We start from the raw sequence: 19,034 nt of genomic DNA on the forward strand, positions 1-19,034 counted from the left end.
CCAGCCCTACTTTTCCCCACTCTGTGGAGGGAAACAGCTCAGCAAGCTTGTCCACCCCCTGAACCATCACCCATACTGTCCCTTTAAACCAGAACTCTGCTTCCCACTCTCCTTTCCTAACTCTTGTGCATCCTTCAAGGCTCAGTATTTGTCACTTCGTCCAGAAATGTTTCCTGACTCCCCAATCCGAGTCCCTAATACCTGCTGCATAGCCCAATCCTGGCATCTATAAAATTGTTTCAATTGCATTCTTATTCATCTGTGTCTCTTAAGATACTGTGATAGGGCAGGAATGGTGTCTTGGATATCACTGATCTCCAATCGGTGAGCCACCATGCCCAGTCAATAAATTGGATTTCTGATTTAAGTCTCCTATGATCTGGATACTCCAAGTTGGAGCATTCAGAGCAAAGAATCTGCTTTGAGTTTCCTTATCCAATTGGGTAAGCCCCAGGCCGGGTGCAGTGGCTCATGCCTGTAATCTCAGCACTTTGGGCCGCTGAGATGGGAGATTTGCTTGAGCCCAGGAGGTTGAGGCTACAGTGAGCCGTGATCGCACCACTGTGCTATAGCCTGGATGACAGAGTGAGACCCTGTCTGGTGGGGGGGGGGGAAGAAAAGCAAATTGGGCAAGGCTTAGGGTCTGAACCATGGTAAATTTCTGTTACTTTGTGAGGCTGTTTGGCGACCACTGTGCTTGTACAATAGCTTTAGTGACAGTTAAGCTGTGTCACAAGCAGGGTCTACTTTGAAATTCAGTCTGCACATCTGCCTCTAACCAGCGTGTTCTGTCAGAGCTCATCGATTAGCTGCCATGAAGAGGCATCCCAAATGTGTTGGGTCTTTCATGGATAGGTTCTGAAGTCATTCCTGCACACCAGAGTGGATGGTGCAATGGAAGCTATGGCCCTTATCACAGATTCAGATTTGTGTAGTAGAAAAAAGGACTTGTCTGGAAACCAGGAAATTTTGGTTCTATTTCCAGTGTAATCACTTAACTCAATCTATAGTTACTAAACTTCTTGAGGCCTCAGTGTATTACCTGGATACACTAGGTTATGTAGCAATAATAAATTAACACTGACCTCTCAGTGGCTTCACACAACAAAGGCTTATCTCTTGGTCCTCATGTGTATCTATTCCAGGTCTGCGAAAAGGCTCTGTTCCCTCCCGTCACTCAGGAACCCAGCCTGATGGAGGTTCCATCACCTAGTAGTTTCTGTGGCATTTCTACCCTCCTTAACCACCAGGGGTCCAGGAAAGAGAGAGATGGAGGAGACATGCACATGGGCTTTCACTGCCTTAATTCAGAGCTGTGCTTCACTTCTTCTCAGAGCCCATTGGCCAGAACTTGTCATGTCACCTCGCCTAACTTTAGCTGAGCTGCGAAATATAGAGGAACAAATGGAATCTTCGATGACAATTATAGTCTAGGCCATATTGTTTCCACATCTGTTGATAAAGTTATGATAATAATAATATGATTTACCTCATAGAGATGTTGGGAAGATGAATGCATGTGACGTGATTAACATAGTGCTGGCTCATAGAAAGTATTTCACAAATTCTAGCCATAATAAGTATATTATTATTATTATTAAGTGGGAAATAAGTTGTAGCATTATGATCACTATGTAATTCTTCTAAGAGCAAAAGTGACTGTGCCTAAGCTCTTAACCATTTGTGCCTAAGCTCTTAACCTTTTGGGCCATCCTGAAGGCATTCTGCTGTACACTCTGCTCAAGGATCAAGAAAAGCTTGTTCCAGGAAAGCTTGTTGTTGAAGTGTCTGCCCTTCCCCCCTCTACCGTTGGTCCTACTCCTTCTGCCAATCCTGGCCATGACTGCCTCTGTCGGCAACCCAGGGAAGGGTCTGAGGACATTGGAAGCCTCCAGCTCTTTCTTCTCCTACATGATTTTCCAGGGCTCAGTGTTCCCCTGATGCTCCCAGGCTGTCAGTGTGAGACACCCCTGTGGCCTCCAGAGTCATGATGGGCCCACTCAGGTTTCCTGGCAGTAAGGCTCATATGCAAACAGAACTGGAACCAGAAGGAATTATAAAAATGGTCCTACTCCTCAAGCACACTCTTGTCTGGAAATGTTTTGCAGCTTTCTATTCTGTTTGGTTTGTGGAGGTTAAAAAAAAAAAAGAGAGAGAATGAAAACAAACCAACAGGATCTGATTAAAAGCCAAAAAGGCTGTTGTAGGAGAGGCCACACTTGTAAACATACAAATGCACAGCAGACTATCTGAAGTCAAGGTGGTCTTTGAGCCTAATAATTGGTAGCAAATTTAGCCAAGCTGCTTAGCCTGAGAGTGATTTCTGTCCTCTGACTGCTACCTTGGCTTTGCTTCGTTATATTTGGTCTTCTAAATCAGTGCCATTCCTTTCTACCTCCATGCCTTTGCCTGTGCTTTTCTTTCTTCCTGGAACACCCTTTCTTCGTGTCCCTTGCACGCCACCTGTTGAATAAATCCCACTAATTCTTCAAGGTGTAGTTTAAATGCCACTCACTGTTTCCTTCTAATCTTGCAAGTTATAATCACAAGGATTATGTCTTTGTATGCTATTAGCACCTAGCATGGTGTCTGGTGGTCAATAAATGTTGACTTGAAATCCCCCTCTTTTCTTCTTTAATGTTGTGTTTATGGAGACTATCAGTGGGGACAAAGTTTCAAGAAATTTGGGGAAAGCTGCTTCTGCCCCAGAGTCCCTTCAAGAAAAACCTTAAGTGCTGAAATTCCCTGAGAAGTTTAAGCTTGTAATACTTGCAGTGGTTCCCCCAAGAAATCAACCTGAACTATCTTGTATCCTCTTACCTTGCTGAAATTGACTTTCAAATGAAGGCATAATGTTATCTTCATCTCATATGAGGACTCTTCTTCCCAAGGAAGCTACCTTGTTATTGTAGCCACTACTTTTGCGGAGCTTTCCAGATTGCAAAGTATATGTGCATACATTATCTTGTTTAGCACTCATTGTGATCATGGGGCTTGGTAGAGCAGAGGATGACATTTCGTACACAATTCCTATAATCAAGGGAATCTGGCAGTCTCTGTTATTTCAGCAGAGTCAATCTAAACAAATTTTGGATGGCTTGGGGGAAAGAAACTCAGAATTTACCAGCTGCTATAACCTTCCAAACAGCATGAAGAAAATGACACCGTTGTTTTCTGGAAAGCAAGGTTTCATACCCAAGAATTATTGCAGAGGTTTGGAATCCCAAATCAAGTATTCTCCTGTATTTTACCACATATTTAAACTCTGAGGTGCTCGCTTCCAAACTGGTCAGTGTAGCAACTGAATCCTGGGCCATTAGCCTTTTGTTCTGATCCAGCCACGTCTGCTAGTGGAGCTCTGAACCAATTTCAAAAGGACATACCCATAGGAGCCTTTTGATAGGTGAGGTAGGGGATAGCTTGGTGGCCCTGGAAGAAATGGGTAACTAATGTTCCAAGAGCAAATCTTTGACTGGTGGGAGATGGAAGGTGGGAGATAAATTATTCTCCCTTCTCTGCTTTTTTTTGCAGGGGGTTTGGGGGGAAGGAGTCTAGCTCTGTCACTCCAGCTGGAGTGCAGTGGCGCGATCTCGGCTCACTGCAACCTCCGCCTCCCGGATTCAAGCGGTTCCCCTGCCTCGGCCTCCTGAGTAGCTGGGATTACAGGCACGTGCCACCATGCCCAGCTAATTTTTTTGTATTTTTAGTAGAGATGGGGTTTCAGTATGTTGTCCAGGCTGATCTCAAAGTCTGACCTCAGGCAACCCGCCAGCCTTGGTCTCCCAAAGTGCTGGGATTACAGGTGTGAGACACCGTGCCCGGCCCCTTCTTTGTTGTCTAAGCATAATAACACATACTTACCAAAGCTTACAGGAACTGTATGTTTAGAAACTCTAAGAATTCATATTCTATTCTCAAAACCAATTTTCACAGAAATTGGCTTCACAGGAGTTATTTTATTTTCATCCTTTACGATGGTCATGCTGAAGCCAATAAGACTGATTGCGCCCTAACTCAGAGTTACACACTGGATTAGGTAGTTCTGGAATTATAGACGAGTCTTCCAAAAATCCATAGTCAGCTAGTTAAGGGAAGTAGACAGGCAAAGTATGATATATTGTGAAAAGTTGTATCAGAGTTATGAATAAAATATCGTGGAAATAGAGAAGATGGGGGAACAGTTTCTCTAGGGGAATTGAAGGAAGGTTTACTTCTTTGGAGATGTCCTTTCTTGAACTTACCAAAAACTTACCACAACTTACAGCAACTATGTGTTTTGTTCACATCAGTACACTTAGTTCTAGTATCATTCCTTGCTCAGAGTAAAGCACTCAGTAAGTATTTTGGCCTGAAAAACAGCTAATATACAGCAGCGACCACTGGCCAGGCACTATGTGCTTTCCTTGCATCATGTTATTTAATCCTCACAGGAGCCTTACGAGCTTCCTCAGGAGAGAACCAAGAGTTAAAGAAGTTAAGATGGTCACCACGGTTTCTAGTTAGAGGCAGACCTAATCCTGAACTCACCTCTCTTGGATTCCAACCCATGTTCTCAACCACTGGGCCAAACTCACTCCGTCAATTAGAGAAGCTGTGTTGCTGTTTGGATGATCATTGTTGGTATGATTACTGGCCACCCACTGGTGCCCTTAACTCATTTTCACAGCAAATAGGAGACTGTCACAGCTGGGGTAATTAGAACAGGACCTGAGAACTCCTTTGGCCAGATGCCTTCTAGAAATAACAATGTACCAGTTTGCTCAAGTTGGAGAGCTTCATTTTCTTGAATTGTATGAGAATTTCCCCCTGAACAGCTGCTGGCCAATTGCGAGCTAATTAGTCCTAGAGCATAAGTAACAGCTGATCATGGAGGGCACTTCCTCCCACAAGCTGCAGCTCCAGATGCTGGCCAAGCATTTGAAATGGCAGCTCTGAGGTAAGCCTGAATTCTGGTACCTGAAAACGATCTGGGAATTGTCTGCTTGAGAACCATTGGAGTGCTTGTTAAAAATGCTGATTCCCTGGCTAAATGTCAAGCCTACAGGTTTACAATCTTCCATCTGACTCTTGAGCTAACATCTGAGAATCCCTGCATTGTTTGGCTTTGGAAGATACGAGGAAATTAGACTTTTGTCTTTAGGTTTACATTTTTCAAGTCCTGCTTTTCAGAAGACATTTCCACTAGGCTGGGAATGTTATACAACAGCTGTCACACAAAGTTAGCAGGGCACACATGAAGCATAAAGCCAGGTGAGGATACTGCCTGTGGGCATGGAACATCAAATAGGGCCTTAAAAAAATTGGACAGCATTCTTTAAGAGGAAGCAGCCAGCCTGTGGCCTTTGAAGCAGTGACAGGAAAGAGCCCAGAAAGCCTTGCTTCTTTAAGTGGCACAACTTGCTTTCTTTGTGATCCCCAAAGTCAGCTCAACAGAAGCCACAAACCTGAGGTTTATGAGCTGGATCTGTCTGCCAAGGTATGGGTGGCCTGCATGGTACTGAAACAGTTTTGAATGATATATCACATTTTAAAAACGGGAGTGAGAAGAATCTGGACCTCTGGCCTTTCCTGAGGCAATGAGGCAATGCTCTGTCCCTTTTTCTGAACCAGCAGTTAGTGACATTTGAGCAGACGCTGTGCTCAGCTCAAAGGGAGCCCCTGCCGTTTCATCCAGTTCAGCACTGTTCCTCCTCACCCTCTACTGCTGGTCACCTGGCTGCTTCACTCATTTCCATGACCTGCCTGGCCACTAAGCGTTTGCACACATGACCTAGAGCACAGCTGGGAAGACAGCAGGGGGAATACAGAAAGCGGGGCAGATGGCTGCTAGGGCATGGTCTTGAAATAAAAACCTTCCTGTCCTACCTGTTTAAAAGTCCCTCTGCTGACTTGCCAGTTGACTCTAATGTATTTAGAGGTAAGTCTAAATTTTGAGTAACTAGAGCTGTTGAAGTAATCTCTGCAAGTCTTCAATAGTGTGAGCAAAGGAATGGTTATTTGAAATGTAGAACACTGAAGCACCAGGTCGAGAGGACATTGAAGGTGAAGGAGCCACTCACCAAAGATGAAGCATTAGGAAGGTCTAAAGTAGTAAAGTGGAATTCAGTTTTAATTAAAAGTGTATGTGGTTCCTCCAAGTAGAGATGTCCACCTCACGACGTACTCTAGAATTAGAATCTAAGTTTAAAACCTTGCCCAAGTGCGTGCGCCTAAGCGACCTGAATGAAAGCCAATGTTATCTTCATCATACAAATGTTAGCTGCTTTTCAAACTGCTTTTAATTAGCTCATAGGGTTTTCACAACTCTTGGAAATCGGTGGGACTCGACTTTCATTTTTAGACCTGGAAACAAAATGAAACTTCTGAAGTTTCAGGTTCTATAATCAAATTAAGATTACAGCCTGGGGCCTAGGCCTGTGGCCCACTGCTCTTCCCACTGTACCACTCTGGTAACTCCCAAGTTTCAGGACAGTCAAGAGACTGGATTCTACTGTCTACACCTAGGCCTTTGAATTCAAACACGCATGGTTCCGCTCTAGCTAAACATCATTTCACTTTACTCACTATGCCAAGCCATCTTTTAAATTTTAGCAAAAGCTTTTTATCATCTGAGAATCTTTTCTTTCTGAACTTCCCCCAGGTATGTGGCATGCTGTATTCTAGGCTCTCAGCACTTTCACATTAATCATAATTCTTTACTAGAGGCATCTATGGCAGTGAGCCCCAAATTCAAGCTGCTTTGGGTTTCAGGATAATTGGTGCTTAGTAAAATCCGATTTTTTTCTATTAAAAACAGCAACAAACTTACACTCAAATCAGGGTTTAAACCATAAAATCTCAGGGCTTTAAAGCTCACAGTGGGGGCTGGGGTGGGGCAGGGGCAACAGGCCTAGTCAGAAGCTAGAATGTAAAAGTGGGTACATGTCAGGTTACTGAATGTCCTGGTTTTCAGTTAGGCTTCTCAGATTGACCCAGGTTATTTCTAGCACCTGCCTCCCCACCTAGCTTGTTTGGAGCACCAAGGATGTACACACATAGCGTGTCAGTTTGTATGTACTTAGCAGTTAGATATATTTATGTCCCAAAGCTTCCTCTGTACCAGCCATTTGTTGGTTTCATTTTTACTCTTAATACCTTCACACATAACAATTATATATTTATTAAAATTTCAGATCACCTAGTTCTGTTAACAAAGAAGGTTGGAGACAAACTAGTCTGTCTTCCATTTTTTAGTCTAAGACCTCTTTTGAAAAATTCATTTGGTTTGTATGGGTAACTATTCTAGATAAGGCAAACAAATGAGGTGTTTGGCTCTAATAACTTTTTCAGCCAACTTTCCTTGGGGACCACCACCAACTAAATAATGAATACTCAAAAAAGTACAGCTTATAACACAACTTTTATTAGAAAAGTTATACATAACATAGCATCAACTATTTTCAAGAACAATATTAAACCCGATAAGCAACAAAAACCAGACTAACAAAATGTGTAACAAGAAACTAATGACCTTTCTAAAATCAAACATTCAATTATCTACAATGTCTTTTTACAAACGGGGAAAACTCCTTGGTTTACAGGCACATCATATTGAATATAAAGCTGCAATAGCAATTTTATACAATTACCACTCTCAAGAAACTGAATCATTAAAACAGTAATTACGAGTTCACAAATTTAAAACATTTCACATAATTTTAAATTATTGGGTATACACTGAAGTCTGAGTTTCAAAAAGTGATTTTTTTTCCCACAAAAGTTTCAACACTTAAGCTAGAACTTTCAGTGTTAACTTTGCCCTAAAAAGTTAAGACATATTCTGATAATCATAACAGTCACATGATTTCTGATGCTATCTGGTCTGTTAATAATAAAGTCTTTATTTGGATGTATTTTTCTTCAATTAAATTACAGGAAACTGGATACAGGATTTCGTTGCAACGCTATTAAAGTTCCAAACACAGGAGTGTGCAGCACTGGAAAACGAGATCAGTACTAAAACTTATAATAAATATCAGAGAAGCCATTAGTTTTTACAGCATCGTCTGCTTAAAAGCTAAGTTGACCAGGTGCATAATTTCCCATCAGTCTGTCCTTGTAGTAGGCAGGGCAATTTCTGTTTTCATGATCTGAATACTCAAATATATCCAAATATCTTTTTAAAACTTTGATTTATAGTTCCTAGAAAGTTATGTTTTTTAATAGTCACTCTACTCTAATCAGGCCTAGCTTTGCTTATTTTGGAGCCTCACTAAAATAACAGATTTCAGGATAGCCAAGTTCATCAGAAAGACTCAAATGGAATGATTTACAAAATAGAACACTTTAAACCAGGTCAGTCCTATCTTTTTGTAGCTGAAGGTTATCAGTCCTAACACAATTTCGCATACACCTCTGCTCATTATGGAATTACACTTAAAACGAATCTCAAGAGGGTGACCTTTGTTGTTTCAGATACCATCCCTAAGGAGAGCGGTTAACAAGAAGATTGCCAGTGTTACTGATGGAAAGACGTGTTTTTTTTTTTTTTTTTTTTCTTTTCTTTTCTTGTCAAAGACTCACACCATAGTTTTAAATTAAACTGTCAGGCATTTTCTCAGACAGGTTTTCCTTTTCAATGCAGTAATGAAGAACTAAGATAAAAATCATGACTTTTGACTGCCACTCAACATTATTACACGCACCAATATTGCACACATCTGTTCTGAACTGTTAAAATCATCTTCTGAGTCCTTGCGGTGCTGTTTTCTCCTCAGAACACAAACACAACCCATCTAATCAGTTTCCCTCAAAGATGAAATTGACAAATTTGATGTACTGGAAAAAAATGAAGGAAAAAGGCAAAGACTTTGTACAGACAAAAATCTAAGTTTTCTCAAAGGGTTCTGTGTCCCCTACACATGGGGGCAATTTGTAAGCACTCTAGTGAATCAAACACTAGCTATAATGCTTCTAGCTCCTCATATAATATGGAACCTTGGTCCAGGTGTTGCGACGATGTCACTGTACGGTTCTTCCTGTGTCAGCTCAATAGCTTGCTGCTTTTTAAGAACCAAGAAGCTGTAGAACTTTGCGGCAGCTTGTTTTCTGTTCGTATTTCGACATAACTCAAGCAAACTGATAGATTCAGCTCCAGTTTTAGCAAGAGCACGCTGAAATAAAACCAAAAAAGGGTAACTTAATCTGTATAATAAAGTAGTAATTCAGTGAGGATGCTGATACAGTTTGAGAATTTCTCCCCTCCAAATCTCATGCTGAAATACTGATTTCCCAGTGTTAGAGATGGAGCCTAGTGAGGTGTTTTGTGTCACGGGGTGGGGATGCGGGTGGTGGTGGATCCCTTATGAATGGCTCCCTGTGGCAATCAGTGAATTTTTGCTCATTAGTTAACACCACAGCTGGTTGTTTAAAAGAGCCTAGCCACCTCTCTCGTGCCCTCTCTTGCCATGTGACACACCTGCTCCCCCTTTGCCTTCCACCATGACTCTAAGCTTTCTGAGGCCTCACCAGAAGCAGATGCTGGTGCTTCGCTTCTTGTATAGTCTGCAGAACTGTGAGCCAAATAAACTTCATTTCTTTATAAATTACCCAGACATTCCTTTAGAACAACACAAAACAGACTAACACAGATGCTAATTTTGGTTACTGGAAAAAACAAACTACATATTCTGCTCAGGACAAAGATTGCACTTTTTAAAATAGTATGTGATTCTTATGTTAATCAAGAGGGTAAAAGGCCGAAGTATGTTATGGTACATCTAAAATCCAAATAAGTCCAAGAAACCAGCACAATTGTTCTGACATGTATTATTAAAATAACCAATTTCTTTAGACAGCTAATGTAATATAGTAAAATCTAGCCCTTATAGTTTTTAAAGTAAAATAAATAAATGTCAACTGTCCTATTTTAAGAAACCTTGAGCAACTTGCTTGGCATTTTGCAGACGTTCAAGATATCCTGTCTATGTCTAGGACATTAAAGCACGAGGAAAAGTAACGTCTGATGCTACACGATGACCCAATAAATTTAATGATTCAGCACATTAAATTTACTCAATGAAAAACAAGAAGGTGCAGGCATACAAAGGAGTTGTGTAGTATGTCACCATGGTTCTGCTTTTCAGGAAAACCACAAGCATTCTCCTGCATGCTTTTCAGGCTTACTCTTGGCCTAACAGTTTATGTATTTAATTAAACATTTAAAAATAATGTAGTTTTGGAAAAAGTTTGACAAAGGTATGCTTTCTGTTTCCAGCATCTAACTTTTTTTTTTTTCAGGGAACAATGCCAAAAGCCTTTGATGAAGCATTTTCCTCTAAGACAACAGCAGCAATACCTGAAGACCATGAAGCATCTGCTGAGTCCTTTTGTTCCATCTTCTTTCTTCCTGATCTTGATCACCCCCTGATGCATCTTCATCCTGAATAAAAATGACCCCCAAAAAGCTGACAAAGCAAGTCCAATGCAAAATGAAGTATTTCTACATCTCCTAAAAGCTCCTAAATTACCTTGAGATTGTATATTTTGAACTAATAGAAAACTGTACTTAATGCTGCTGAGCAATCACTTAGCATCTAGAGTACAAACTGAAGAGTTTGTTTTTCTTAAATTACAAGGCAAAGTCCTCTGTTTACGTGCATGCAAACATTTGGCTGAAAGTATGCTTCTATATTGTGCTATAAGGATGCTATCTACACACACTATGTGGTCTGTGGACTGCTGCTGATCATGGAGCTTTTGGTTACTGGCCCCTCTTGAACCTCAGGATATAAATCAACTGTACCACTAAATATACTGTTTATTTCAACTAAATATACATACATAAATATTGCAACATGATTTTCTAGACGACTTATGTTCTGGCAGATTCCTAATCTCACTGTGGAGCAGTACCAAAGAGCATGCAGACTACCTAAGTTGAGGATTTATTATTGGTCTATATGGTGTTTTAAAATCAATGGGCTATAATCCTTATTATACATTTCACTTGAGCAACCTAGTTCTCAGCCACATGATGCCTAAATGACTTTTTAAAGTCCAAGGTGGGTACAAGGCAGCAGCTGTGATGTTCCCAGGCTATGGTGAAACTACATACCAGCCATAACGGAAACCACAACTATTTTAATACTCATTTACAACTAAGTCTGAGATAATGGCACATCCTCACACATAGGTAGGAGTAGCTCTGAAGCTAATTTTGGCTTTAAAATAAGGTATTCATATTAAAGATAAGCACTATTATTAGAATTAAGAACAGATGCTAATGAAAATTTATCCAATCCATAACCTTTTTTGGTCTTGAAGAAATTTAAACAGCTTCAATGCTACCTAAAGGACACCTTATTTTAAATTTAAAGGTTTAAGTAACATATCCGATAGAGTATCAAACAGAAGAATAAGTTCTAAGTCTTAAACAACAACCTCAATGACCCAGAAATAAGGAAGAAGAAGAAAAAAGACCTTCAACAGTGTAAACATGCCCCAGGAAAAAGAAATTGGTTCCTAAAACACCTCTTACTTTGTAAAAAGAAAAAGTCATTTAAGCCTTCACTCAGTCTAAGTGTTTTAGCAAAGTTATGCTTTACCCTGGTCCAAGTAAAAGAAAAACAAAAACAAAACCCAGACAAGTGGAAAACATATGGTTATCTGATTTCCAGGCCACCACAGATACAGAAAAGGTTATTATCAGAAGCAGATGATAACAGCAGTAAGAATCGACCACTGACCACAAGATAGTAAAAGCAGCTACAAGCAATTTAGAAGCCAAGCAAGAAATCAGTGTAAGGGCAATTCCATGTCCTTCAAAAGCCCAAAAGGGAGCCAATGAGTTACAGCACAGCATAAAATTTGATGTTCCTAATGATGATCGATACCACAAAGAATTTGGTAAAATTTTTCTTATATTCTAACATTTTTAAATAACTCTGATGCTCAACATCAATTAAGTTAGCCCCAATATGAAAAATAAAAGAAAGCTGGTTGGAGGTTTTTGCTGAATCTGGAATGAAAATTATTAGTTTACCTCTTCCTCTTCATCATCTTCTTTTTCCTTCTCTTTCTCCTTCTCTTTTTCTGGCAGAAGTTCTAACTCTGGTATTAGCTGACAGATATTTGGAGGTTCTTCTGGGGGAAGCTCTACAGGTGGTATTTCCATCTGCTCTACCTGCTGAGGCTTAAAGCAATACAAATAAGTCAATTTAAGATGTATGCTTTTAAAGTAGCTTATTTTAAATACGAAAATACACAATGGCTGAAGTTTTCTAGTCGAAAAGAAATACTGAGATTGTATCTCCATACTTCCCCACAGCAAAAATTTATTACAGTATATATCTTTTTTGATTTAAAAAACTACATTGAAGTAGCTTACCAAAGAAACTGACTGCTTATCCTAAACCACGTTTCATTTTCATACTTACTTTTTAGGAGTCAAATGCTTTTTAACTACTAAAGCTTCTGTAAGGTTATTATATTGTAACTTAAAAATCATAAGCTTTCACTCTGAGAGTCTTGAATGTCTCATGGCAGCAAATAATAGGAGTGAGGACATTGCTTTTCTGAGTCCACTTCCTATATTTATTTTCTCTCAGGCTTTATATAAAGAGTTAAGAACACTAAAACCAAAGTCTTTAAAAGAAACCAAAGAATTACCAGAAAGAGGGTGGTTATGAAAGTCACCTACTCATTACTGTGTTCCTATTCCTGAGCTCATAGAGAAAAATGCTCTTATTGACAACTCTTACCACCAGAGGGCACAGAAAACTAGTTCTTCAAATTGGCAGAGTATTCTTGATGGAGGCTGAACAAGAAGCCTAAGGTTATCTAAAAGCCTCCCTTTGCTCAAATTCATTTATTCTATGGACTTAAGATTGGAAAGCCCTAAACCAAACCCTATTTCCTCCTTCATAGTTGCTTAGCTTTCCTATCCTAGCTGAACTCAATGGTAGTCAAAGTTCGAATGAAGCAGACAGACACTGCTTTACATTTCCTCAGGTATTTGAAGTTTATTCTGATTACTTAATAAGATGACCTAAAACCGCCTAGTACTGAAGGTATGCAGGAATGTTTGCCAAATAATAAATCAGAACCAACTTCAGAGTCAAGGATGCTCCCTCTGGAGCACTCTAAAGCAATACTATTCAAAAAGAGTCAGGAAAGACTGAACCGACTCCTGGAACATATTCTCTCACTCGGAGTGGACTATCTATATCCTGTTGCTCTTCTTCCTCTGGACTCATTCCTTACCATTTTCTGTCAAAACCAAGATGCTTTAAAAGGCCTCCCTAAATACCACTTGCTACTGACTGTATGAATACCTTCAAATGACTTAATGGATAGATTTGCTTACTTACAGGCATCACAGGCTCTGGGTCAATTTGTCCAGCTTTTCGCTTAACTCCCTGAGGTGGTGGTGGAGGCATAGCTGACTCATCTACGTTTGTTCTGCTGGCCTCCATCACTGACTCCTGGAGGCGGCTTGGCTCTTCAATAATGGGCTCATCTGCAATTGGTCATACGAAGAGAAAACAGGTCATACAGTTTTGAACAGTATTATAGAACTATTTATTTTTTAAACTAGTACACTAAGACATACATAATGCTTTCTTTAATGAAGAAGGCCAGGTAAAATTTTAGCTCCATAAAGATTTACTCAATTTTTAGCAATATACGTAAAGTGGAAAGGGGATCTTAAAAGGACAAGTCCTACCCCCAGTACAATGTAGGACAATTCTTTAGCAGACTATCTACCCTGCCAGTTCTGAACCTTAAACCTCTGGAAAGACAGGAAGCTTCATATTTAAATAAGGCAATCAGATCCAATGCATTTCCCTGCCCAAACATTTGAGTATATCTTTGATTCCTCATTTCTTTCACTCTGACAGTATAAAGGTGAATTTTAAGCCAAATACTCATGTGAACTTCATCAAGGAACTATTCCAACAGAACAAACCGATAACATCACGCTGCTGATGCTGCTGTTGCTGGTCCTCTCTAGGAACCTCTGGATTTTCAAATTCTTTGAGGAATTCATCCAGATTATCTGCCTCTCCTCCTTTCCTCCTTTTTCTAAGGTCTTCTGGTACAAGCGGTGTAAGACAGCGTGTAAAGAGCTTTAAAAAAAAAAAAAAAGAATTTCAATTATAAAATCTAATTAAAAAGTCACCACTGATTTCTATCTTCCAAAGGTATGTTCTAATAAATGTAAGCGTATAATTTAGCATGGCTTTTATCATATTCACATTTCATTCCATCTGAAAACGATTTTCAATGAGTTTTCAAATTATAACTGCAGACATTTTAGATAAACTAAAAAAACTGTATCCATTATCTAACAACCTTAAGGGGTTTTCTATTTATCTGCCTGCAGTTTATTTTCATATTCATCAATTAAAACGCATCCTAACTGGTCTCATACAAAATAGCTTTAAATAGTGTCTTCTTCCCTTATATATGGTAACCGTATTAGCTATCATTTAAACTATTTTTTTTTTTTTTTTTTTGAGACGGAGTCTCGCGCTGTCGCCCAGGCTGGAGTGCAGTGGCACAATCTCAGCTCATTGCAACCTCCGCCCCCCGGGTTCAAGTGATTCTTGTGCCTTAGCCTCCTGAGTAGCTGGGATTACAGGTGTGTACCACCACACACGGCTAATTTTTATATTATTAGTACAGACGGGATTTTACCATGTTGGCCAGGCTGGTCTCAAACTCCTGACCTCAAGTGATCCACTCGCCTCGGCCTCCCAAAGTGCTGGGATTACAGGCATGAGCCACTGCTCCTGGTCTCATTTAAACTACTTGTAATGGCTACATAATATTTCATTTTGAACCATTCCTCTACTTTTAAAATTATTTCAGGCTTCTCTCAAACTGTAAACAAAAATGTAATCAACATTTTCACAGATAGCTTTTCCACACTTTGAATTACATCCTTAGGAAAAATTTCTAACAATGAAATTACTGAGTCAAAGAATAAATAGTTTAAGGACCTTCTTAAAAATAATTATATGATAGTGCTTACAACAAAGAGCACAACTTTGTTGCTCTGGGATACTTTAGATTTAGAATACGTTACTATATTCTAAATACAAGGTAAAATCAATAGGTTCTGTGCATATCTCAACTTCAGACAGAATAGCCTAACAGCACTGCTTCATTCACCAGACACCTGTGAGTCTTATTTTGGAATACTGTGGAATGTGGGCAGAAAAGAGCCTATAAATGGAAAACAACAACAAAAAACAACCAAAAAACCTCCTGAAGCCAGAATTCTTTACTGTGGAAAAAGGAGAACCACTCATGTTTCATTCAGAAAACATTAAGAATTCAGATGTAAAACACACTAAGACGATATAACTAATAATTTATTACAGAAGTATTATTAAACACGTCAGTGGCTTTTTAATGTAAGGAAAATTCATTTTACATCTTTTAGAAATGCAGGTCTCACTTATCCATATATTTCAGATGAAGTTATGCCCAGTACGCTGTGATTTAAGGGAGAAAAAAGAAAATGTGCCATACAGTTGCAAAATACTTGATCAAAAATGATTCAAAGGTTTTAGAATCTTTTTTTTTAGATGCTCAAAATGTATATGAAGTAAAAATTTTGCAAACTGTATTACCTTCAGTAGTCTGTTATTCCACAAAGGCTGAGCAGGTAAAGAAAACAGTTTTTCTACTCCTCCTGTCTCTTTCCACATCATCAATTTCTTGGTGGGCGGTGCCAGATCCAAAGTAGTAACAATATCAGAATAATCACTAAGTTGGGCTCTAATTGTCTTGCTATCCAACTCTTTGACACTGTCAACAATTAGCTTCCTCTTCCTCTTGGCTTTTGTTTCTTTAACTGGAATGGTAATAAAAAATAAGATCATTTTCCTGAGAGGCCAGCATGGAACGCACAGCTACAAGATCTGGACTGACTATATTCCCCTGCTTTTCCACACACAGACTCTAGCAGAAAAGTTAAACTTCATGAGGACAGAATGTTTTAACTGATGTTTTCCAACCACCATTCAGAAGAGAGGCTGGAACGCAACAGGCATTCAACAAAAATTTGCTGAATGAGTATGTATAGACTTTTAGCACAAAATAAGCAAAATGATGCAAGGGCCAATACATTTTTGCCTATGTAGTTTTATACTGTAAACAATGAACATATCACGTTCTTCAGAGCTGGGCTCATTTTCTCATTTGAAACAGGGCCCATCACTCAAACTCACAGATTGAGTTTTCTTTAATGATTGTAAATACTGTTATTTTTACTAGAAAAGTTATAATTCACATATGGCAGTTGGGAAAGCTGCTTGATAGAATGAAACAAGCCCAAGCCCAGTCAGATAGACCTGTAACTCCATCCTAGACAATTTAAGAGTCATTTCTAATCCTTACAACTTACAAGTAGGTTGTATTGCCTCACTTGTTTAAAATGCAGAAAATCTCATGGGGTTAAATAAAATCCTCAAGATTTCACCCTGTCAGACATACCCCAAAGGTTTTTGGTTCAACACTTAAAAAAAAAAAAAAAATACAAAAAGATGTTACACAGTAAGAGTCTCTCTCTAATCTCACAATCTAATACAGTATATATTTTACTTAATTGCCCATTTCCCTCATCAATGGGAAATCCAAAAGGGTAACCTTCTTCTACTTAAAGGTAAAAACTATGTCTAAATTACACTGTTATCAATTTCAAGTATTCTATCCCTACTGTCCTCATAAACCATCCAGAAATTGTTAAGTTTTATATCCCCATTATCTCCAATTGTCTGTCATTTGGAAGCAGCCTTCCTCAAATTAAATAATGTGTCTTGCAATGTTACTTAAAAAAACTACAAGAAAAAGATTACTTATTCTAGAAATTTTGACATTTCCAGTTTTTAAATTTAAAAAAATTTCTTTATTCAGAATGTGTGGAAAAAGGCAAATTCTAAGAGTACATAAAATTTAAAAAAAAATTTCTTTTTGAAGAGACAGGTCTTAGTATATTTACTGCCCAAGCTGGTCTCAAACTCCTGGCCTCAACTGGTTTTCCTGCTTGGGCCTCCCAGAGTACTGGATTACAAGTGTGAGCCACCACTGTTGCCTCCAGTTTTGTTTTTTTTAAAAGAATACTTTTAGTTTTTTCCAGCTTGTAGCGCAACTGCACAGCATTTAGAATTGTACTTTATTGAAAAATGCTTTCCAATGTTTTCCAGTTGTTACACAAGTAAGCTGCTAACTTTTTGGGAACCCAGGAGACTAAGATATGCATTATCAGAAAGCTTGTTCTATACTTTTGTATTTCACAGCAACTTGCACATTCTACAAAATACTCAAAATTATAATTGGATAGAAGAAAGACTCTATGACAGATGACTGTGACATAAAAGCAAGAAGCCCAGTTAAATAAGCAACAGTAGCAGATCAGTAGACAGGCCAAAAAAACAGAAAAAAGCAAAAAGCCTAGTTATCTAATACAACAGTAGCAGATCAGTAGACAGGCAAAAACCAGAAATAGCACCTTATGTTGTATGCTGTATAAATCTAAAGGTTCATATGCTCACCAGTTATATCAATAGGTTCCAATGCAAATGCTTCTTCCTCATTTGGAACAAGTGTTGTTTGATCAGTCATGGTTGGCATTGGTTCAACGGGATCCACTGAATCAGGACTATCAGGCCCACCCACTGTAAAAAAAAAAAAAAAAAAAAGTCACGAAAAGCTTTCATATATAATATGTATCCCACAAATGGGGAGGAGAAAAATCTTTTCATGAAATGGAAACAAATCCTGTTATTACTAAGAAAAAATATTTTTCTAGTTAATGGGAAAGCCCTGCCAGACTTGGCCAAAAAAATGGGGAAGGGTGCAAGATTAAACATAAAATCAGAACCAGTAATCATAAGCACTGTACTTAAAGATATTTATAATTCATTAAAAACTACGACTTTTAGTTTGTCATCTTTGGTAAGTATCTTTTTGGATGCCATACAATCATCCCCAGAATCACTGAACATGAAATGCTTACTTGATACATTATCATCCTCATCCATATCGTCATGTGCAGGCTGCTCTGGCAACATCACCCCTGCCTCAGAGAGGGCAGGGGGATCATCAAAGATACCGCCATCATTATTACTAATAAGTTTGTCATCTGAAATAGGGAATGTAAGTTAGTTATAATTTGAAAAAGAAATGCCAAACCACAATAGCCAATCAATGGAAAAACAAAATTACGTTAAAAGGGATAAAATTTAAACATATATTCAATTTTTATCTGTTTCTCCTCCAGGTAGTTTATAAAAGTATAAAACACTTAGTTCTGCATTTGTATTTTCTAGTTAATTTATCTATTTTAAAAAATATTTACTTAACACAGCTATCAAACACAAACAGACCAGTTTTAAGTACTAATAAAATTTAGCATTCTGAGATAAGCATATTTAGGTTTTGTTACAACATTTTAAGAGGCTAGTTTTACCGAAATGTCTCATTGAACCAACTGATCACAATTCACTCATATATATCTAAAAGCTGTTCAAGACTCAGAATTAGCAACTGCTTCCAAAACTTTACAACTTAATAAAGAAATTCTGTTTATGTTCAAATAACCATCATTTTCTCACATACCTAATATTCCACCATCATTTCCTTCTCCAAAATTATCATCCTTATATTGATCTTCATATTCTAAATGGTTAATTTTCTCATTCAGATTGCTGGTGCTCTGTTCAGACTCTAATAGGAGGTTAGAAGTAGTAGTGCTTACTAACATGTCGTCATCCTCAAAAGCACTGCCTTCTCTCATTATCTCACGATCATCCATTCCAAAATCACCTAAACAAATTTTAATTTGTCATTAGTTTAGAAAGATTAGAAATAGCACTGTGATAAAAAGAAAACAGCTAATGATTTATTATAATTATGTCACATTTGCTTACTGAAGTCTTATCTTCAAATGTTAAAATACCTAGTTTAAACTTGAAATCTTTAGCATCTAAATTTTTTAAAATGACTCAATTACACAGAGCTACAACACTGGGGCATGACTAGCA

General features: G+C 38.5%; 1 protein-coding gene across 3 annotated transcripts in view; it reads right to left on the minus strand.

Annotated features, from left to right (window-relative positions):
* Positions 1-7,380: 7,380 nt before the first annotated feature.
* Positions 7,381-19,034, minus strand: part of RAD21 (RAD21 cohesin complex component) — a 28,934-nt gene continuing 17,280 nt past the window's right edge. For all 3 annotated transcript variants that reach the window (XM_055287096.2, XM_063643516.1, XM_055287097.2), the window contains exons 6-14: positions 18,610-18,816; positions 18,008-18,133; positions 17,544-17,666; positions 15,621-15,844; positions 13,949-14,108; positions 13,350-13,498; positions 12,023-12,172; positions 10,337-10,420; positions 7,381-9,152 (exon numbers count right to left, since the gene is read on the minus strand). In XM_055287096.2, the coding sequence (XP_055143071.1) occupies positions 8,961-9,152; positions 10,337-10,420; positions 12,023-12,172; positions 13,350-13,498; positions 13,949-14,108; positions 15,621-15,844; positions 17,544-17,666; positions 18,008-18,133; positions 18,610-18,816 (1,415 nt within the window). In that variant the 3' untranslated portion in view covers positions 7,381-8,960. The remainder of the gene's footprint in view (positions 9,153-10,336; positions 10,421-12,022; positions 12,173-13,349; positions 13,499-13,948; positions 14,109-15,620; positions 15,845-17,543; positions 17,667-18,007; positions 18,134-18,609; positions 18,817-19,034) is intronic.

This window comes from Symphalangus syndactylus, chromosome 7, assembly GCF_028878055.3.
Source record: "Symphalangus syndactylus isolate Jambi chromosome 7, NHGRI_mSymSyn1-v2.1_pri, whole genome shotgun sequence".
Taxonomy (NCBI): domain Eukaryota; kingdom Metazoa; phylum Chordata; class Mammalia; order Primates; family Hylobatidae; genus Symphalangus; species Symphalangus syndactylus.